General features: G+C 48.6%; 1 protein-coding gene across 1 annotated transcript in view; it reads right to left on the bottom strand.

Annotated features, from left to right (window-relative positions):
- The window catches only part of WDR20 (WD repeat domain 20), a 64,530-nt gene that overhangs the window by 9,976 nt on the left and 31,048 nt on the right, over positions 1 to 23,506 (bottom strand). Inside the window, exons 2-3 of the mRNA XM_063948557.1 lie at positions 12,412 to 12,594; positions 1,506 to 2,783 (exon numbers count right to left, since the gene is read on the bottom strand). Coding sequence (XP_063804627.1) covers positions 1,506 to 2,783; positions 12,412 to 12,594 — 1,461 coding nt within the window. The remainder of the gene's footprint in view (positions 1 to 1,505; positions 2,784 to 12,411; positions 12,595 to 23,506) is intronic.

Here is a 23,506-nt window from a genome sequence, read left to right as displayed (position 1 = left end):
CAAGCATGGGTAGGTTAGTGAGGGAGAGAGCTAGAGCAAGCAGAGGGGAGGTGAAGGAGGGAGAGAGCTAGGAGCAAGTAGAGGGGAGGTGAAGGAGAGAGCTAGAGTAAGCAGAGAGGTGAAGTGAAGGAGGAAGAGCGCTAGAGTATCCAGAGGGGAGGTGAAGGTGGGAGAGAGCTAGAGTAAGCAGAGGGGAGGTGAAGGAGGGAGAGAGCTAGAGTAAGCAGAGGGGAGGTGAAGGAGGGAGAGAGCTAGAGTAAGCAGAGGGGAGGTGAAGGAAGGAGAGAGCTAGAGTAAGCAGAGGGGAGGTGAAGGAGGGAGAGCTAGAGTAGGCAGAGGGGAGGTGAAGGAGGGAGAGCTAGAGTAGGCAGAGGGGAGGTGAAGGAGGGAGAGAGCGAGCAGACGGAAGGTTAGTGGGGAAGAGAGCGAGTAATCGAAAGATGAGGGAGGAGAAAGCGAGCAATAGAAATCTGCAATACTTCAGCTCTGAATAGTTCTCCTGAACAACTATTTTTTGCTTTAGAACACTATGTAAAAAGCTGAAGAAAAATCCTGACTTAAACCCCCCCCCAAAAAAAGCAACCCCCATAAAAACCAAATAAGTAGTATGACCAAATACACTGAGTAGAGGGTTACGGAATACGTTTTTTACATTGCCTGTAACTTGCTGAGTTTTGTAAGATGAATAGCTAGCTAGTAGGCTTTTAAACTGGGAAATAAAATATGTATTTGTCAAGTGTTATAAGAAAGAGTTACACATTGAGAATACTAAATAAATCAAGGTAACCGTTTTATTTACAGAAATACAGATCTTATTAGCTTAATAGGATAAACTTGCGTCCACGTTTGGTTGGCTTCTAGATTGACTCAATAAATACACTTTTTTTTTTCTTTCCAATCAATACATGAGCGAGCGTCTCCAATACGTAAAATCGGGCCACGAATCATCCACATAATCTGCACGCCTCTCTATTACTTTAGCTTAAGCTTGCAGCGGCCCCGGTAGCCCGCTCTGCCTGTTTCCTGAACATGGGTTTTTGCTGGGGAACACACATTCTATAGCTTACAATGTACAGTGCTTCTGGTTAATGGTTGGTTTGCTCTCTTTGGTTGGCACAATGCAATTCAATAGTACATCTAGAATTTTCCGACACACACAGGTTGCTGTGGCAAAATTTCAAATGATTCAAAACAGTATGACATGCAGTAACCAAAATATGCCTCAAAGGAAAGGGGGGGAGGGGGGGAAAGAAAAAGCTTTCTACATTGAATTACAGATCAGCATTTTCCCAGAATGATAAAGCGGACGCATCACTGATGCGCAAGGAGGAGTCATTCTGCGGGCGGAGCCCAGAGGCAGCCCATTGATTCGCTAGGTACTGGCGACATCGCTGGTGATTGGCTGTGCCTACATAATGGCTATTCCCCGCAGCATACAGATGACCCGTCAGCTAAAAAACTACCCAAACTCTAACCTTTACTCAGCATTAAGGATTAAAACTTACCACTTTACCAGGCCTGGCCCATGTGCAAATAAATCCTTCCTGACAAGCAGTGACTATACAGTCTTCAAGAAAAATAAGCACAGTTAGTCTCTCGTGTGCTATCTTTTTACAGATAAGAGGCTCTAACAAAGGAACGTCTTCCATCCGGGGGCAAAGAGGGGTCCCCAATGTTTTAGCAGGGTCCGTTTTGTTTTTAGTAACTAGGTTGAGTTTGTCGCTACTCTTGCTGGTTATATGTCCCATACTGTGATTGCGCTTGTGGTCTTTGTCGTGATGCCTTTCCTTGCGGTCGTGAATGGACAGAGTGGCGAACTTGCTGACGCCGGACGCGATGGCGCTGTCCACGCTGCTTTTGCTGCCGGTGTTGGACACGGCAGAGTGGGGAAGGCTGTTGGACCTAGGCAGGGGGGGAGGTATAGCATTCCCTGGCGTTGTGACGCTGTTGCCGTTGCTGCCTGGGTTTGCAGGTCCGCTTCCCGCGGGAGGACTCGTGGCATTCATTACGTTGGTATGTGTCCTTGTTCTTGACAAAGGCTGATGAGGAAAAAGGATGTCTTCTGTAAGGTCCCATAAACACAGCTGCGTGTCCTGGCCTACCGAGCCAAACCTGTAAGTAACGCTAACCGGCCGACTGTCGGTAGAGTTCCTTTTGGACAATCTTGACTGTGTACTGTTGGCCCTATCTCTACCAAAGCTGATCAGTTCCTGGAAATCTTCATCACTCCCACTGAACTCCATAGGATCCGTTTCCTCTACACTAGTGGTATTAGGGTCAAAGGCCACCACACTGACCCAAGACTTGTGTCCCTGACCTCTGGCTATTACACGGCAGTCAACAAACGACCACACGGTTACCAAGTCATCCTCTCCGCCGGTTACAATGTACTTGCCATCAGGGCTCCAACACACACAGAGAAGTCCCCCAAAATAACTCTTCATAGTACCGTGCAGCTCCACAGAATCAAAGTTGAACACTCTGAGAAAGCCGTCCTGGCTCACGCAAGCCAAGAACTTCCCGTCCGGGGAAAAGGCAAACTCGTTGAGGGCCCCCTCTCCGACAGTCCATTTCAGCAGGGGGTTCCGTGTCGACTTGCTTTTGCACGTATGTACGGCAAAACTTTCTCCTTGCTTAAGTAGCTGATAATGGGGGGCCGTGGTGCCACACGTGTGTTCCACATTATACAAGTACATGTTCCCACTGGAATGAGCTACAAGGAAGAGACTTTCGGAGCCTGGGACCCATTTTACACAAGTGACTCTGGACTTGTCTATTAGCCTCTGTCAGAGAGAAGAGGAGAAAAGGCAGGTCACGTTTAACAATATTCGAGGAAGAAAACAAAATATATAAATCGGTAAAAATTGACATACATAAAAAAAAACTATCTACAATTCATCAATGTATCATTAGTCTCCGTAGTATGAACTATTGTATCCTGGAAAAACTTCACCTTCATTTGCCCTGGGACGTATAATGAAGTTATGTTGGGTGAGGGGGTGAGGGCACCTGTGTATACATAGGATGGGTGTAAAACATTTCAGCATACGCAAATGAATATGTAGGTGGAAATAATATTATTTTAAGACAACATCATTTAAACAGCAGAATGAGTGATGAACCTCAGGTAGTTGCATATTATACTGTAAAACACAATTGACCAAACTAATATTGGGGTATTTTAATCGTAAGTGTCAACAAAAATACATAATTTTCTTAACTAAATGTGTTCCTTATGTAATATTATGTTGCTTTCAAATTTACACAAGATGTTCCTGACCTGGATTTTGGTTTTCCAACAATGAAAGGCATGAAGACGCTTGGTAAAGAGGACGGTGGTTAATACAATTGCAATTCTAGGGCAAGTTCCCCATGCAAGCTTCAGCTCTGTAACCGTGGGAAAGTAACCGTACTGCGGTATAACATCAGTAACACAGAAAAATGCAGTTTGTCATTGTATGATTGTACCAGATTTGGCGCTTAGTGGTCCTTGAAGTGCGCTGGTTGTATTGTGTCTAGGAGTTACTGTGCACCAGGCCAGAGTCATCTGCCCATTACACCAAATAGAACAGAATTTACTCGCTGCTAAATCTTTCTCCGGAACCATCTGGGGACTTTGCTCTTTAGGGTGTTAAGGACTAGCACTCAATTAGGTTATGTGCAGTGTATATGCCCTTCCCCTACAGCCCTGTTAAGGTATAGCGAGACAGATACATTACAATAGAAGAGAAAGAACTGGACGAGAACAGTGTCCCTCAGACTTGAAGACCAGGATTCAAAGAGAGTACCAATAATGTTCACTCCTCCTCCATCAGGGGGCACTACTCACAGAAGCCATGGTCAGGGGAGGGAATGCTCTGCCAATACTGATCTGATCAGTGGTTTTACAGAATGAGCATCTTCTGATGCAAAACTCTGACATTGTTATAATTCTGGGGAACCGACGACTACTGTACCATCCGACACACCTACTGGGTTGAGGTTCTGTGCCTAACCACCCACAAACCACCAACCGATCTGGAGTAAAGAGAAGAGATCTGGGAAGGAGAAGGCTGTCCACCTGTAGTATAAGCCTGCTGAATAGTAGGCCTCATCCACATGGAGGCTGGCCAACCCATATTACGGGAACAAAGTCCGTCTCTTGCGTTCTCCCTGGGTAACTCTCCAAAGCTCTCCCCACTTCCTGCAGGAGGAGAGGGCTATGTATAGTGAATGACTGAAAACTGAAAAATGGGAAGGACAATCTCCTATTAAAGATGAAAACTGGATACAACATTACCTGGAACAATGGACTAGTCTGCAATACTGCCCTATCATTGTGAAATACAAGACAGAGCTCCCAATTCTGTCACCCTGCTAATGTGATAGCTAATAGAAGAACCATCTTCCAAGATCATTGGTTGCCAAAGGTTTAAATGAAAGAAGCTGAAGAGCTGAAAGAACAAGGTTAAGGTCCCAGGGCTCCAAGGAGGAACATACGGCGGCTGCATAGGAATCACCCTCTGCAAAATCGCCACTTATGGGATGTCCGCCAACATCCTCCGACAATACACAGATAATGTGGATACCTGAACCTTTAAGGAACCGGTAGATCTGTAGAGAGGAGGACTTTCTAGTCCTAATCATTGTGCGTTGGGTACGGGTTACCGGCGGGCGGGATCCCGGTGGTCAACATATCGACACCGGGAGCCTGGCCGCCAGAATGCCAGCAGGGGGTGAGCGCAACGAAGCCCCATGCGGACTCGCTGCGCTTGCCACAGGTTCTAGTCCCACTCTATGGGTGTTGTTGACACCCAAAAATAAGAATTTACTTACCGATAATTCTATTTCTCGTAGTCCGTAGTGGATGCTGGGGACTCCGTCAGGACCATGGGGGATAGCGGCTCCGCAGGAGACAGGGCACAAAAATAAAAGCTTTAGGATTAGGTGGTGTGTACTGGCTCCTCCCCCTATGACCCTCCTCCAAGCCTCAGTTAGGATACTGTGCCCGGACGAGCGTACACAATAAGGAAGGATATTGAACCCCGGGTAAGACTCATACCAGCCACACCAATCACACCGTATAACTTGTAATCTGAACCCAGTTAACAGTATGACAAACGTAGGAGCCTCTGAACAGACGGCTCACAACAAATAACAACCCGATTTTTTTGTAACAATAACTATGTACAAGTATTGCAGACAATCCGCACTTGGGATGGGCGCCCAGCATCCACTACGGACTACGAGAAATAGAATTATCGGTAAGTAAATTCTTATTTTCTCTAACGTCCTAAGTGGATGCTGGGGACTCCGTCAGGACCATGGGGATTATACCAAAGCTCCCAAACGGGCGGGAGAGTGCGGATGACTCTGCAGCACCGAATGAGAGAACTCAAGGTCCTCCTAAGCCAGGGTATCAAATTTGTAGAATTTTGCAAACGTGTTTGCCCCTGACCAAGTAGCAGCTCGGCAGAGTTGTAATGCCGAGACTCCCCGGGCAGCCGCCCAGGATGAGCCCACTTTCCTTGTGGAATGGGCCTTGACAGATTTAGGTTGTGGCAAGCCTGCCACAGAATGTGCAAGTTGAATTGTGCTACAAATCCAACGAGCAACCGTCTGCCTAGAAGCAGGAGCACCCATCTTGTTGGGTTCATACAATATAAGCAGTGAGTCAGACTTTCTGACTCCCGCCGTTCTTGAAATATATATTTTCAATGCCCGGACCACGTCCAACAACTTGGAATCCTCCAACTCGTTAGTAGCCGCAGGCACCACAATAGGCTGGTTCAGGTGAAACGCTGACACCACCTTAGGCAGAAAATGAGGACGCGTCCGCAGTTCTGCCCTGTCCGTATGGAAAATCAGATATGGGCTCTTATATGATAAAGCCGCCAATTCTGATACTCTCCTGGCTGAAGCCAGGGCCAGTAGCATGGTTACTTTCCACGTAAGATACTTCAGCTCCACCGATTTGAGCGGCTCAAACCAATGGGATTTGAGAAAATCCAAGACTACATTAAGATCCCACGGTGCCACTGGGGGCACAACCGGGGGCTGTATATGTAGTACTCCTTTTACAAAAGTCTGGACTTCAGGAACTGAAGCCAATTCTTTCTGGAAGAAAATCGACAGGGCCGAAATTTGAACCTTAATGGACCCCAATTTGAGGCCCATAGACAATCCTGTTTGCAGGAAATGTAGGAATCGACCCAGTTGAAATTCCTCCGTGGGGGCCTTCCTGGCCTCACACCACGCAACATATTTTCTCCAAATGCGGTGATAATGTTGTGCAGTCACCTCCTTCCTGGCTTTTACCAGTGTAGGAATGACCTCTTCCGGAATGCCTTTTTCCTTTAGAATTCGGCGTTCAACCGCCATGCCGTCAAACGCAGCCACGGTAAGTCTTGGAATAGACACGGTCCCTGCTGAAGCAGGTCCCGTCTTAGAGGTAGAGGCCACGGATCCTCCGTGAGCATCTCTTGAAGTTCCGGGTACCAAGTTCTTCTTGGCCAATCCGGAGCCACTAGTATCGTTCTTACTCCCTTTTGCCGTATAATTCTCAGTACTTTTGGTATGAGAGGCAGAGGAGGGAACACATACACTGACTGGAACACCCACGGTGTTACCAGAGCGTCCACAGCTATTGCCTGAGGATCTCTTGACCTGGCGCAATACCTGTCCAGTTTTTTGTTGAGGCGGGACGCCATCATATCCACGATTGGTTTTTCCCAACGGTTCACAATCATGTGGAAGACTTCTGGATGAAGTCCCCACTCTCCCGGGTGTAGATCGTGTCTGCTGAGGAAGTCTGCTTCCCAGTTGTCCACTCCCGGAATGAATACTGCCGACAGTGCTATCACATGATCTTCCGCCCAGCGAAGAATCCTTGCAGCTTCTGCCATTGCTCTCCTGCTTCTTGTGCCGCCCTGTCTGTTTACGTGGGCGACTGCCGTGATGTTGTCCGACTGGATCAACACCGGCTGACCCTGAAGCAGGGGTTTTGCCAGACTTAGAGCATTGTAAATCGCTCTTAGCTCCAGTATATTTATGTGAAGAGACATCTCCAGGCTTGACCATACTCCCTGGAAGTTTCTTCCTTGTGTGACCGCTCCCCAGCCTCTCAGACTGGCATCCGTGGTCACCAGGACCCAGTCCTGTATGCCGAATCTGCGGCCCTCTAACAGATGAGCACTCTGCAACCACCACAGAAGAGACACCCTTGTCCGTGGGCGATAAGGTTATCCGCTGATGCATCTGCAGATGCGATCCGGACCATTTGTCCAGCAGATCCCACTGAAAAGTTCGTGCGTGGAATCTGCCGAATGGAATCGCTTCGTAAGAAGCCACCATCTTTCCCAGGACTCTTGTGCATTGATGCACAGACACTGTCCCTGGTTTTAGGAGGTTCCTGACAAGTTCGGATAACTCCCTGGCTTTCTCCTCCGGAAGAAACACCTTTTTCTGAACCGTGTCCAGAATCATTCCCAGGAACAGCAGACGTGTTGTCGGGGTCAACTGAGATTTTGGAAAATTCAGAATCCACCCGTGTTGTTGCAGCACTACTTGGGTTAGTGCTACTCCGTCCTCCAGCTGTTCTCTGGACCTTGCCCTTATCAGGAGATCGTCCAAGTAAGGGATAATTAATACGCCTCTTCTTCGCAGAAGAATCATCATTTCGGCCATTACCTTGGTAAAGACCCGAGGTGCCGTGGACAATCCAAACGGCAGCGTCTGAAACCGATAATGACAGTTTTGCACCACGAACCTGAGGTACCCTTGATGTGAAGGGCAAATTGGGACATGCAGGTAAGCATCCTTTATGTCCAGGGACACCATAAAGTCCCCTTCTTCCAGATTCGCTATCACTGCTCTGAGTGACTCCATCTTGAACTTGAATTTTTGTATGTACAGGTTCAAAGATTTCAGATTTAGAATAGGTCTTACCGAGCCGTCCGGCTTCGGTACCACAAATAGCGTAGAGTAATACCCCTTTCCCTGTTGTAGGAGGGGTACCTTGACTATCACCTGCTGAGCAAACAGCTTGTGAATGGCTTCCAATACCGTCGCCCTGTCTGAGGGAGACGTTGGCAAAGCAGACTTTAGGAACCGGCGAGGGGGAGACTTCTCGAATTCCAACCTGTAACCCTGAGATACTACCTGCAGAATCCAGGGGTCCACCTGTGAGCAAGCCCACTGTGCGCTGAAATTCTTGAGTCGACCCCCCACCGTTCCTGAGTCCGCTTGTAAGGCCCCAGCGTCATGCTGAGGGCTTTGCAGAACCCTGGGAGGGCTTCTGTTCCTGGGCAGGGGCTGCTTGCTGCCCTCTCTTACCCCTTCCTCTGCCCCGAGGCAGATATGACTGTCCTTTTGTCCGCTTGTTCCTATAGGAACGAAAGGACTGCGGCTGAAAAGACGGTGTCTTTTTCTGTTGGGAGGGGGTCTGAGGTAAAAAAGTGGATTTTCCGGCAGTTGCCGTGGCCACCAGATCCGATAGACCGACGCCAAATAATTCCTCCCCTTTATACGGCAATACTTCCATATGTCGTTTGGAATCCGCATCACCTGACCACTGTCGCGTCCATAAACTCCTTCTGGCAGATATGGACATCGCACTTACTCTCGATGCCAGAGTGCAAATATCTCTCTGCGCATCTCGCATATAAAGGAAAGCATCCTTTAATTGCTCTATAGTCAATAAAATACTGTCCCTATCCAGGGTATCAATATTTTCAGTCAGGGAATCCAACCAGACGACCCCAGCACTGCACATCCAGGCTGAGGCGATGGCCGGTCGCAGTATAACACCAGTATGTGTGTATATACTTTTTAGGGTAGTTTCCAGTCTCCTATCCGCTGGATCCCTGAGGGCGGCCGTATCAGGAGACGGTAACGCCACTTGTTTTGATAAGCGTGTGAGCGCCTTATCCACCCTAGGGGGTGTTTCCCAGCGCGCCCTAACCTCTGGCGGGAAAGGGTATAATGCTAATAACTTTTTTTAAATTAGCATTTTTCTATCTGGGTTAACCCACGCTTCATCACATACATCATTTAATTCCTCTGATTCAGGAAAAACTACAGGTAGTTTTTTCACCCCCCACATAATACCCCTTTTTGTGGTACTTGCAGTATCAGAGATATGCAAAGCCTCCTTCATTGCCGTGATCATATAACGTGTGGCCCTACTTGAAAATACGTTTGTTTCATCACCGTCGACACTAGATTCAGTGTCTGTGTCTGGGTCGGTGTCGACCGACTGAGGTAAAGGGCGCTTTACAGCCCCTGACGGTGTCTGAGACGCCTGGGCAGGTACTAACTGGTTTGCCGGCCGTCTCATGTCGTCAACTGATTTTTGTAATGTGCTGACATTATCACGTAATTCCATAAACAAAGCCATCCATTCCGGTGTCGACTCCCTGGGGGGTGACATCACCATTATCGGCAATTGCTCTGCCTCCACGCCAACATCGTCCTCATACATGTCGACACACACGTACCGACACACAGCAGACACACAGGGAATGCTCTTATCGAAGACAGGACCCCACTAGCCCTTTGGGGAGACAGAGGGAGAGTTTGCCAGCACACACCCAAGCGCTATAATATATATGGGAACAACCTTATATAAGTGTTGTTCCTTATAGCAGCTTAAATATATCCAATATATCGCCAAAAAATGCCCCCCCTCTCTGTTTTACCCTGTTTCTGTAGTGCAGTGCAGGGGAGAGTCCTGGGAGCCTTCCTCACAGCGGAGCTGAGCAGGAAAATGGCGCTGTGTGCTGAGGAGAATAAGCCCCGCCCCCTATTTCGGCGGGCTTTCCTCCCGTAGATTTAGATAACTGGCATGGGTTAAATACATACATATAGCCTTAATGGCTATATGTGATGTATTCTTTTGCCTTAAGGTATTAAAATATTGCTGCCCAGGGCGCCCCCAGCAGCGCCCTGCACCCTCCGTGACCGCTTGGTGTGAAGTGTGTGACAACAATGGCGCACAGCTGCAGTGCTGTGCGCTACCTTCATGAAGACTGAAGAGCCTTCTGCCGCCTGTTTCCGGACCTTCAATCTTCAGCATCTGTAAGGGGGGTCGGCGGCGCGGCTCCGGGACGAACCCCAGGGTGAGACCTGTGTTCCGACTCCCTCTGGAGCTAATGGTGTCCAGTAGCCTAAGAATCCAATCCATCCTGCACGCAGGTGAGTTGAAATTCTCTCCCCTAAGTCCCTCGATGCAGTGAGCCTGTTGCCAGCAGGACTCACTGAAAATAAAAAACCTAAAAAACTTTTTCTAAGCAGCTCTTTAAGAGAGCCACCTAGATTGCACCCTGCTCGGACGGGCACAAAAACCTAACTGAGGCTTGGAGGAGGGTCATAGGGGGAGGAGCCAGTACACACCACCTAATCCTAAAGCTTTATTTTTGTGCCCTGTCTCCTGCGGAGCCGCTATCCCCCATGGTCCTGACGGAGTCCCCAGCATCCACTTAGGACGTTAGAGAAAGTGGGAATAGCCCTGGGCCCCCTGCTGGCATTCTGGCGGTCAAGATCCCGGCGTCTGTCTGTTGTCCGCCGGGATCATAACTACATCCCGTTTGCAGCACTCTGAGAATGCCTCGTTTTCCAAAAACCTGGCTTCAATATCCGTGCCGCCAAAGTGAGAAAAGGAGTGAAGAGACGGGCCCTGAGTGCAGGTCGTCTGGGCCCATTTTCATGGCCGAGTACCAGGCCCTCCGTCGCCAATCTGGAGATTCACACCGGCACTTGGATCCATTCCCTTCTTACGTTCTTCGGAACCTGAGGCAGTGATGTAAGGGCAGGGAAAAGATATGCCAGGTGAAATCTCTATGGGATTGACACGGCATGCACTTCAGATGCCCATGTGTCCCTGGACTTTGAGAAAAAGTTGTTTGCTTTGTCTGGAAGCCATCAGGCCTGTGTCCAGCAATCTGCAACGTTCTGTCCTTGGAGTACAGAGTGTGGACCCAATTTTCTACTCTGCTGAGATGAACACTGCCGAGATAGCAAGGACAAACAGCGGAGCTCAAGTCACAATCCTAAAAGATGAATTCATGACAAAGGCACTCCTTGTACCCACCACCGTAAGGGTTCATATAACCCATGGCTGTGGCATTGTCAGACTATCTGAATCGTTCTCCTCCGAATCACAGCGTAAGCATGGTCAGGGCACACAAAACTCTTCCAAGTCCTAAGATATTTATGGCCAATCGAAATATGGCTGTAGAGCAAAGTCCCTGAAACAGAAGCAGCATAATTACTGCACTTCAACCTAAAAGACTTCGCTCAGTTGTGACACCTGTCCGGTGGAGAATGGAAAAGGACCTCAACAGCTCAGATTTGTTCTTTGTAAACCTCATCTGGTAGCTGCCTTGCGCCTGAAGATAAATGGGCTTGGAGCAAAAGTAAAATTTGTTACAATGCTGGTCTCCGTCCTGGTGCCTCACTGATCCGAGGCACCTGGCCGGTAGGACTATCATTTCCCAGCGAGGGTTTGGGACTGGACTCACACTGGGACGGTGTACAGCCCAGGTGACGCAGCTTGCTAGAACTCCTGCTGGTGTTAGGCTAATACAAGATACCTGGAGAGGTCTCCTTTTCTCTATAGCTTTCTCCATTTGGTGCTGCCATGACATGTCTTCCCCGGCTCATCATCAGTCATTGGGGTTACTGTAGGTCCCTGCCCACTTACCAGTGACTAGAACCATGGCGCCTAGGACAAGTCTTGTTTCCTGGGGAAAATGCAATGTTAGAAAATCTACCTACCTAGTTCTTCAGTTTCCTAAACTAACATGATCCTATACTAGTTATACGCTACTACCCTTGTACCACTTAACTAAAAACTGGCAAGGGGATGTAGAGGAGGGTTCAGTATATATACTGGGCATAACTGACCTAAATTCTAATCTCTTCTACACCCCATGGGAAACAGTGTCCCCCAGATGAAGGAGGAGGGACAAAATGCATGTATCCTGTGGCACCAGTGTGCTATGTACTATGCTACAACTGTATTACCTATGCAAAGCAGTCACTAGTGATGTGTGTGCAGATGGCCTACCGCACACCTTATATACCTCCACAAAGCCAGCGCACGACATGTGACGTACTTCATGGGCTACGCACTGCCGACGTCACATGTATGAGGTGGTGATAATGTGACTCGACCATATACATACATTGCGTATTACATTGTGAGGTCCACCTAGGATTCACCTGTCAGATTCTCACCAAGTATGTGTTGGCTGCTCAATCTGCAATGGATCACAGGCTACGTATACAGATTACTCATCTACCATTATGGGGAGATAACAAGTAGACGAGGGATTGGTCAATTATGCTCAACTTATATACCCCTTTCCCAAACTGCAGTGTAAATATGTACTTACAACAAACTGGAAGCCCACCCTTTGGAAACAAACCTACCTCCTCATTAAATAACTTGCTGGTCTCCTTTTTGATGGGGTCTATGAGTTGGACCTGGCCCGCGGAGAACCCGACCAGCAGGGAGACGCTCTCGGCCGTCGCTGTGAGATGGTTGAAGTCATGACACGTGGGCTGCGTCCCTTTGTATATCCGCTTGTCTATAGGTTTGCTCAAGTCAGCTGCCTGGGGAGGGTGAAAAAAACAAGAAGTGTCTGTAAAACGCACAGTAAAAAGGTGACGTAACGGCGGCTGTAACATGCTCGCCGTTTTTTGTTCCTTCACACAAAAATAAACACAGTACAATTATTTACATCGCCTCCACGAGGATTTGTCCCACGTCCGTTTAGCTATGCAATAGAACAAAGTAGAAGTTTTGCTTTATTAACTCCGATCCAGTGTGTAGAGAGCTGCGCGGGACACCATGTACTGCGTCAGAGCGTTGTGTTACTGGAACGCTTTCAGCTGCAGGGACTGGCCATCTATGCAGGATTGCCAGTAAGACGCACGGTGCCCATTACAACCCAATCCTGCTGTCCACGGCTGAAACAGTTTTGTTTTACAGCAGACACGCAGCAAGAGCAGGACTGGAGCCACCAAACGTGGCCACAATAGATGTCCTTGAGTGGCCCAGACAGTCCTGACCTTAATCCCATGGGAAACGACCAAGGGAGGAATAGGTGTTATAGTATGAGACGTTTACTATTCGCTATGATGTAACAGTAGTGTTCAGCTCTCAACCAAACTCAAAATAAAGGATCCGACAGGTCAGTATTCAATTAGCGGGCAATCCCGACAGGTTTGGCCTGTTTTTGACAATACTGATCTGACTTTGTTTGAAGTCGGATCAGCATTATTGAAAATGGGCCAAAAACCTGTTGGAATTGGCAGCTAATTAGACAAAACACGTGGATCCGTGGCTAATCCATCGATCCACGCGTTTCCCGACAAGTGGGAAAAACGGCAGCTCCATTGAAAAAATGGAATCCTGATTCGACAAAAAAAAAAAAGTAAAAAAAAAAAAAAAAAGTCGGAAACTGCAGTCTTTCCGACTTGACAGCAATTCCGACATCAACTGAATAGACCCCTAAGTCAGATACACAAAATAGGATTTATCAAAAAAATTATTATATTTTAACTGGGAGGTTTCACACTCCCAAATGTAGATTTGTTTAGTGAGGGTGCCAGCGATAATAAGAATTTACTTACCGATAATTCTATTTCTCATAGTCCGTAGTGGATGCTGGGACTCCGTAAGGACCATGGGGAATAGCGGCTCCGCAGGAGACTGGGCACAAAAGTAAAAGCTTGAACTAGCTGGTGTGCACTGGCTCCTCCCCCTATGACCCTCCTCCAAGCCTCAGTTAGGATACTGTGCCCGGACGAGCGTACATAATAAGGAAGGATATTGAATCCCGGGTAAGACTCATACCAGCCACACCGTACAACTTGTGATCTGAACCCAGTTAACAGTATGATAAACGAAGGAGCCTCTGAAAAGATGGCTCACAACAATAATAACCCGAATATTGTAACAATAACTATATACAAGTATTGCAGACAATCCGCACTTGGGATGGGCGCCCAGCATCCACTACGAACTATGAGAAATAGAATTATCGGTAAGTAAATTCTTATTTTCTCCAACGTCCTAAGTGGATGCTGGGACTCCGTAAGGACCATGGGGATTATACCAAAGCTCCCAAACGGGCGGGAGAGTGCGGATGACTCTGCAGCACCGAATGAGAGAACTCCAGGTCCTCCTAAGCCAGGGTATCAAATTTGTAGAATTTAGCAAACGTGTTTGCCCCTGACCAAGTAGCTGCTCGGCAAAGTTGTAAAGCCGAGACCCTTCGGGCAGCCGCCCAAGATGAGCCCACCTTCCTTGTGGAATGGGCTTTTACAGATTTTGGCTGTGGCAGGCCTGCCACAGAATGCGCAAGCTGAATTGTACTACAAATCCAACGAGCAATCGTCTGCTTAGAAGCAGGAGCACCCAGCTTGTTGGGTGCATACAGGATAAACAGCGAGTCAGATTTCCGGACTCCAGCCGTCCTGGAAAATAAGATTTTACTTACCGATAAATCTATTTCTCGGAGTCCGTAGTGGATGCTGGGGTTCCTGAAAGGACCATGGGGAATAGCAGCTCCGCAGGAGACAGGGCACAAAAAGTAAAGCTTTTCCAGATCAGGTGGTGTGCACTGGCTCCTCCCCCTATGACCCTCCTCCAGACTCCAGTTAGGTACTGTGCCCGGACGAGCGTACACAATAAGGGAGGATTTTGAATCCCGGGTAAGACTCATACCAGCCACACCAATCACACCGTACAACCTGTGATTTAAACCCAGTTAACAGTATGATAACAGCGGAGCCTCTGAAAGATGGCTTCCTTCAACAATAACCCGAATTAGTTAACAATAACTATGTACAATTTATGCAGATAATCCGCACTTGGGATGGGCGCCCAGCATCCACTACGGACTCCGAGAAATAGATTTATCGGTAAGTAAAATCTTATTTTCTCTATCGTCCTAGTGGATGCTGGGGTTCCTGAAAGGACCATGGGGATTATACCAAAGCTCCCAAACGGGCGGGAGAGTGCGGATGACTCTGCAGCACCGAATGAGAGAACGCCAGGTCCTCCTTAGCCAGAGTATCAAATTTGTAAAATTTTACAAACGTGTTCTCCCCTGACCACGTAGCTGCTCGGCAAAGTTGTAATGCCGAGACCCCTCGGGCAGCCGCCCAAGATGAGCCCACCTTCCTTGTGGAGTGGGCCTTTACAGATTTAGGCTGTGGCAGGCCTGCCACAGAATGTGCAAGTTGGATTGTGCTACAGATCCAACGAGCAATCGTCTGCTTAGACGCAGGAGCACCCATCTTGTTGGGTGCATACAATATAAACAACGAGTCAGATTTTCTGACTCCAGCTGTCCTTGCAATATATATTTTTAATGCTCTGACAACGTCCAGTAACTTGGAGTCCTCCAAGTCACTTGTAGCCGCAGGCACTACAATAGGCTGGTTCAGATGAAATGCTGACACCACCTTAGGGAGAAAATGCGGACGAGTCCGCAGTTCTGCCCTGTCCGAATGGAAAATCAGATATGGGCTTTTGTAAGATAAAGCTGCCAATTCTGATACTCTCCTGGCAGAAGCCAGGGCTAGAAGCATGGTCACTTTCCAAGTGAGATATTTCAAATCCACCTTTTTTAGTGGTTCAAACCAATGAGATTTTAGAAAGTCCAAAACCACATTGAGATCCCACGGTGCCACTGGAGGCACCACAGGAGGCTGTATATGCAGCACTCCCTTAACAAAGGTCTGGACTTCAGGGACTGAAGCCAATTCTTTTTGAAAGAAAATCGACAGGGCCGAAATTTGAACCTTAATAGATCCCAATTTGAGACCCATAGACAATCCTGATTGCAGGAAATGTAGGAATCGACCCAGTTGAAATTCCTCCGTCGGAGCACTCCGATCTTCGCACCACGCAACATATTTTCGCCAAATTCGGTGATAATGTTGCACGGTTACTTCCTTCCTTGCTTTAATCAAAGTAGGAATGACTTCTTCCGGCATGCCTTTTTCCTTTAGGATCCGGCGTTCAACCGCCATGCCGTCAAACGCAGCCGCGGTAAGTCTTGAAACAGACAGGGACCCTGCTGAAGCAAGTCCCTCCTTAGAGGTAGAGGCCACGGATCTTCCGTGATCATCTCTTGAAGTTCCGGGTACCAAGTCCTTCTTGGCCAATCCGGAACCACTAGTATCGTTCTTACGCCTCTTTGCCGTATAATTCTCAATACTTTTGGTATGAGAGGCAGAGGAGGAAACACATACACCGACTGGTACACCCAAGGCGTTACCAGCGCGTCCACAGCTATTGCCTGCGGATCTCTTGACCTGGCGCAATACCTGTCCAGTTTTTTGTTGAGGCGAGACGCCATCATGTCCACCATTGGTCTTTCCCAACGGGTTACCAGCATGTGGAAGACTTCCGGATGAAGTCCCCACTCTCCCGGGTGAAGATCGTGTCTGCTGAGGAAGTCTGCTTCCCAGTTGTCCACTCCCGGGATGAACACTGCTGACAGTGCTATCACATGATTCTCTGCCCAGCGAAGAATCCTTGCAGCTTCTGCCATTGCACTCCTGCTTCTTGTGCCGCCCTGTCTGTTCACATGGGCGACTGCCGTGATGTTGTCCGACTGGATCAACACCGATTTTCCCTGAAGCAGAGGTTCTGCCTGGCTTAGAGCATTGTATATTGCTCTTAGTTCCAGAATGTTTATGTGAAGAGACGTTTCCAGACTCGTCCATACTCCCTGGAAGTTTCTTCCTTGTGTGACTGCTCCCCAGCCTCTCAGGCTGGCGTCCGTGGTCACCAGGATCCAATCCTGTATGCCGAATCTGCGGCCCTCCAATAGATGAGGACTCTGCAACCACCACAGAAGAGACACCCTTGTCCTTGGAGACAGGGTTATCCGTAGGTGCATCTGAAGATGCGACCCTGACCATTTGTCCAACAGATCCCTTTGGAAAATTCTTGCGTGGAATCTGCCGAATGGAATTGCTTCGTAAGAAGCCACCATTTTTCCCAGGACTCTTGTGCATTGATGTACAGACACCTTTCCTGGTTTTAGGAGGTTCCTGACAAGCTCGGATAACTCCTTGGCTTTTTCCTCCGGGAGAAAAACCTTTTTCTGAACCGTGTCCAGAATCATCCCTAGGAACAGCAGCCGAGTTGTCGGCATTAACTGGGATTTTGGAATATTCAGAATCCACCCGTGCTGTTTTAGCACTTCTTGAGACAGTGCTAATCCCATCTCTAGCTGTTCTCTGGACCTTGCCCTTATTAGGAGATCGTCCAAGTATGGGATAATTAATATGCCTTTTCTTCGAAGAAGAATCATCATCTCGGCCATTACCTTTGTAAAGATCCGAGGTGCCGTGGACAATCCGAACGGCAGCGTCTGAAACTGATAGTGACAGTTTTGTACAACGAACCTGAGGTACCCCTGGTGTGAGGGGTAAATTGGAACGTGGAGATACGCATCCTTGATGTCCAAGGATACCATAAAGTCCCCCTCTTCCAGGTTCGCTATCACTGCTCTGAGTGACTCCATCTTGAACTTGAACTTCTTTATGTACAGGTTCAAGGACTTCAGATTTAGAATAGGCCTTACCGAGCCATCCGGCTTCGGTACCACAAAAAGAGTGGAATAATACCCCTTCCCTTGTTGTAGAAGAGGTACCTTGACTATCACCTGCTGAGAGTACAGCTTGTGAATGGCTTCCAAAACCGTCTCCCTTTCGGAGGGGGACGTTGGTAAAGCAGACTTCAGGAAACGGCGAGGTGGATCTGTCTCTAATTCCAACCTGTACCCCTGAGATATTATCTGCAGGATCCAGGGATCTACCTGCGAGTGAGCCCACTGCGCGCTGTAATTTTTGAGACGACCACCCACCGTCCCCGAGTCCGCTTGAGAAGCCCCAGCGTCATGCTGAGGCTTTTGTAGAAGCCTGGGAGGCTTCTGTTCCTGGGAAGGAGCTGCGTGTTGCTGTCTCTTCCCTCGACCTCTGCCTCGTGGCAGATATGAATAGCCCTTTGCTCTCTTATTTTTAAAGGAACGAAAGGGCTGCGGTTGAAAAGTCGGTGCCTTTTTCTGTTGGGGAGTGACTTGAGGTAGAAAGGTGGATTTCCCGGCTGTAGCCGTGGCCACCAAATCTGATAGACCGACTCCAAATAACTCCTCCCCTTTATACGGCAAAACTTCCATATGCCGTTTTGAATCCGCATCGCCTGTCCACTGTCGCGTCCATAAAGCTCTTCTGGCCGAAATGGACATAGCACTTACCCGTGATGCCAGTGTGCAGATATCCCTCTGTGCATCACGCATATAAAGAAATGCATCCTTTATTTGTTCTAACGACAGTAAAATATTGTCCCTGTCCAGGGTATCAATATTTTCAATCAGGGACTCTGACCAAACTACCCCAGCACTGCACATCCAGGCAGTCGCTACAGCTGGTCGTAGTATAACACCTGCATGTGTGTATATACTTTTTTGGATATTTTCCATCCTCCTATCTGATGGATCTTTAAGTGCGGCCGTCTCAGGAGAGGGTAACGCCACTTGTTTAGATAAGCGTGTTAGCGCCTTGTCCACCCTAGGAGGTGTTTCCCAGCGCTCCCTAACCTCTGGCGGGAAAGGGTATAATGCCAATAATTTCTTTGAAATTATCAGCTTTTTATCAGGGGCAACCCACGCTTCATTACACACGTCATTTAATTCTTCTGATTCAGGAAAAACTATAGGTAGTTTTTTCACACCCCACATAATACCCTGTTTAGTGGTACCTGTAGTATCAGCTAAATGTAACGCCTCCTTCATTGCCAAAATCATATAACGTGTGGCCCTACTGGAAAATACGGTTGATTCGTCACCGTCACCACTGGAGTCAGTGCCTGTGTCTGTGTCGACCGACTGAGGCAAAGGGCGTTTCACAGCCCCTGACGGTGTTTGAGTCGCCTGGACAGGCACTAATTGATTGTCCGGCCGCCTCATGTCGTCAAACGACTGCTTTAGCGTGTTGACACTATCCCGTAGTTCCATAAATAAAGGCATCCATTCTGGTGTCGACTCCCTAGGGGGTGACATCCTCATATTTGGCAATTGCTCCGCCTCCACACCAATATCGTCCTCATACATGTCGACACACACGTACCGACACACAGCAGACACACAGGGAATGCTCCTAACGAAGACAGGACCCACTAGCCCTTTGGGGAGACAGAGGGAGAGTTTGCCAGCACACACCAAAAGCGCTATATATATATATATCAGGGATAGCCTTATAATAAGTGCTCCCTTATAGCTGCTTTGTTATATCAAAATATCGCCATAAATTTGCCCCCCCCTCTCTGTTTTACCCTGTTTCTGTAGTGCAGTGCAGGGGAGAGACTTGGGAGCCGTCCTGACCAGCGGAGCTGTGAGAGGAAATGGCGCCGTGTGCTGAGGAGATAGGCCCCGCCCCTTTTCTGGCGGGCTCGTCTCCCGCTATTTAGAGAAATCAGGCAGGGGTTAAATATCTCCATATAGCCTCTAGGGGCTATATGTGAGGTATTTTTAGCCTTTATATAGGTTACATTTGCCTCCCAGGGCGCCCCCCCCCCAGCGCCCTGCACCCTCAGTGACCGCGTGTGAAGTGTGCTGAGAGGAAAATGGCGCACAGCTGCAGTGCTGTGCGCTACCTTTAGAAGACTGCAGGAGTCTTCAGCCGCCGATTCTGGACCTCTTCTGACTTCAGCATCTGCAAGGGGGCCGGCGGCGCGGCTCCGGTGACCATCCAGGCTGTACCTGTGATCGTCCCTCTGGAGCTTGATGTCCAGTAGCCAAGAAGCCAATCCATCCTGCACGCAGGTGAGTTGACTCCTTCTCCCCTCAGTCCCTCGCTGCAGTGATCCTGTTGCCAGCAGGAATCACTGTAAAATAAAAAACCTAGCTAAACTTTTTCTAAGCAGCTCTTTAGGAGAGCCACCTAGATTGCACCCTTCTCGGCCGGGCACAAAAATCTAACTGGAGTCTGGAGGAGGGTCATAGGGGGAGGAGCCAGTGCACACCACCTGATCTGGAAAAGCTTTACTTTTTGTGCCCTGTCTCCTGCGGAGCCGCTATTCCCCATGGTCCTTTCAGGAACCCCAGCATCCACTAGGACGATAGAGAAATATATATTTTGAGGGCCCTGACTACGTCCAGTAACTTGGAGTCCTCCAAGTCCCTAGTAGCCGCAGGCACCACAATAGGCTGGTTCACGTGAAACGTTGAAACCACCTTTGGGAGAAATTGAGGACGAGTCCTCAATTCTGCCCTATCCGTGTGAAAAATCAGGTAAGGGCTTTTATAAGATAAAGCCGCCAATTCTGAGACACGCCTGGCTGAAGCCAGGGCTAACAGCATTACCACCTTCCATGTGAGATATTTTAATTCCACAGTGGTGAGTGGTTCAAACCAATGTGATTTTAGGAACCCCAAAACCACATTGAGATCCCAAGGTGCCACCGGGGGCACAAAAGGAGGCTGTATATGCAGTACCCCTTTGACAAACGTCTGGACTTCAGGCACTGAAGCCAGTTCTTTTTGGAAGAAAATCGACAGGGCCAAAATTTGAACCTTAATGGACCCTAATTTTAGGCCCATAGACAGTCCTGTTTGCAGGAAATGTAGGAAGCGACCCAGTTGAAATTCCTCTGTAGGGGCCTCTTTGGCCTCACACCACGCAACATATCTTCGCCAAATGCGGTGATAATGTTTTGCGGTTACATCCTTCCTGGCCTTTATCAGGGTAGGGATGACTTCTTCTGGAATGCCTTTTTCCTTCAGGATCCGGCGTTCAACCGCCATGCCGTCAAACGCAGCCGCGGTAAGTCTTGGAACAGACAAGGTCCCTGCTGGAGCAGGTCCTTTCTTAGAGGTAGAGGCCACGGGTCCTCCGTGAGCATCTCTTGAAGTTCCGGGTACCAAGTCCTTCTTGGCCAATCCGGAACCACGAGTATAGTTTTTACTCCTCTCCTTTTTATGATTCTCAGTACTTTTGGTATGAGAGGCAGAGGAGGGAACACATACACTGACTGGTACACCCATGGTGTTACCAGAGCGTCCACCGCTATTGCCTGAGGGTCCCTTGACCTGGCGCAATATCTGTCTAGTTTTTTGTTGAGACGGGACGCCATCATGTCCACCTTTGGTTTTTCCCAACGGTTTACCATCTCTTGGAAGACTTCTGGATGAAGTCCCCACTCCCCCGGGTGAAGGTCGTGTCTGCTGAGGAAGTCCGCTTCCCAGTTGTCCACTCCCGGAATGAACACTGCTGACAGTGCTATCACATGATTCTCCGCCCAGCGAAGAATCCTTGCAGCTTCTGCCATCGCCCTCCTGCTTCTTGTGCCGCCCTGTCTGTTTACGTGGGCGACGGACGTGATGTTGTCCGATTGGATCAATACCGCCTGACCCTGAAGCAGGGGTTTTGCTTGACTTAGGGCATTGTAAATGGCCCTTAGTTCCAGAATGTTTATATGAAGAGATGTTTCCATGCTTGACCACAAGCCCTGGAAATTTTGTCCCTGTGCGACTGCTCCCCAGCCTCTCAGGCTGGCATCTGTGGTCACCAGGATCCAATCCTGAATGCCGAATCTGCGGCCCTCTAGTAGATGAGCACTCTGCAGCCACCACAGAAGAGACACCCTTGTCCTTGGCGACAGGGTTATCCGCTGATGCATCTGAAGATGCGATCCGGACCATTTGTCCAGAAGATCCCACTGAAACGTTCTTGCATGGAATCTTCCAAATGGAATCGCTTCGTAAGAAGCCACCATTTTTCCCAGGACCCTCGTGCACTGATGCACTGACACCTGGCCTGGTTTTAGGAGATTCCTGACTAGCTCGGATAACTCCCTGGCCTTCTCCTCTGGGAGAAACACCTTTTTCTGGACTGTGTCCAGAATCATTCCTAGGAACAGGAGACGTGTCGTTGGAATCAGCTGCGATTTTGGAATATTTAGGATCCACCCGTGCTGACGTAACACTAACTGAGATAGTGCTACTCCGACTTCTAACTGTTCCCTGGACCTTGCCCTTATCAGGAGATCGTCCAAGTAAGGGATAATTAAAACGCCTTTTCTTCGAAGAAGAATCATCATTTCGGCCATTACCTTGGTAAAGACCCGAGGTGCCGTGGACAACCCAAACGGCAGCGTCTGAAACTGATAATGACAGTTTTGTACTACAAACCTGAGGTACCCTTGGTGAGAAGGGTAGATTGGGACGTGGAGATAAGCATCTTTGATGTCCAGAGACACCATATAGTCCCCTTCTTCCAGGTTTGCTATCACTGCTCTGAGTGACTCCATCTTGAATTTGAACCTCTTTATGCAAGTGTTCAAGGATTTTAGATTTAAAATTGGTCTCACCGAGCCGTCCGGCTTCGGTACCACAAACAGTGTGGAATAATACCCCTTTCCCTGTTGTAGGAGAGGTACCTTGATTATCACCTGCTGGGAATACAGCTTGTGAATGGCTTCCAAAACTGCCTCCCTGTCGGAGGGAGACTTTGGTAGAGCAGACTTCAGGAACCGGCGAGGGGGAGACGTCTCGAATTCCAGTTTGTACCCCTGTGATACTACCTGCAGAATCCAGGGGTCCACTTGCGAGTGAGCCCACTGCGCGTTGAAATTTTTGAGACGGGCCCCCACCGTGTCCGAGTCCGCTTGTAAAGCCCCAGCGTCATGCTGAAGACTTGGCAGAAGCAGAGGAGGGCTTCTGCTCCTGGGAAGAGGCTGCCTGGTGCAGTCTTTTTCCTCTTCCTCTGCCCCGGGGCAGAAATGAGTGGCCTTTTGCCCGCCTGTACTTATGGGAACGAAAGGACTGAGTTTGAAAAGACGGTGTCTTTTTCTGCTGAGAGGTGACCTGGGGTAAAAAGGTGGACTTTCCGGACGTTGCCGTGGCCACCAGGTCCGATAGACCGGCCCCAAATAACTCCTCTCCTTTAAACGGCAATACTTCCATATGTCGTTTGGAATCCGCATCCCCTGACCACTGTCGCGTCCATAACGCTCTTCTGGCAGAAATGGACATAGCACTCACTCTTGATGCCAGGGTGCAAATATCCCTCTGTGCATCACGCATATATAGTAATGCATCCTTCAAATGCTCTATAGTTAGTAATATACTGTCCCTATCCAGGGTATCAATATTTTCAGTCAGGGAATCCGACCACGCCACTCCAGCACTGCACATCCAGGCTGATGCGATTGCTGGTCGCAGTATAACACCAGTATGTGTGTATATACCCTTCAGGATATTTTCCAGCCTTCTATCCGCTGGTTCTTTGAGGGCGGCCGTATCAGGAGACGGTAACGCTACTTGTTTAGATAAACGTGTGAGCGCTTTATCTACTTTAGGGGGTGTTTCCCAACGCGCCCTAACCTCTGGCGGGAAAGGGTATAGTGCGAATAATTTATTAGAAATTAGCACTTTTTTATCGGGGAAAAACCCACGCTTTATCACACACCTCATTTAATTCATCTGACTCAGGAAAAGCT

Source organism: Pseudophryne corroboree, chromosome 12 (assembly GCF_028390025.1).
Source record: "Pseudophryne corroboree isolate aPseCor3 chromosome 12, aPseCor3.hap2, whole genome shotgun sequence".
NCBI classification, from domain to species: Eukaryota; Metazoa; Chordata; class Amphibia; order Anura; family Myobatrachidae; genus Pseudophryne; species Pseudophryne corroboree.
Note: the sequence above shows the minus strand (reverse complement) of the source record. Positions and strands in the feature narration are given on the sequence as shown.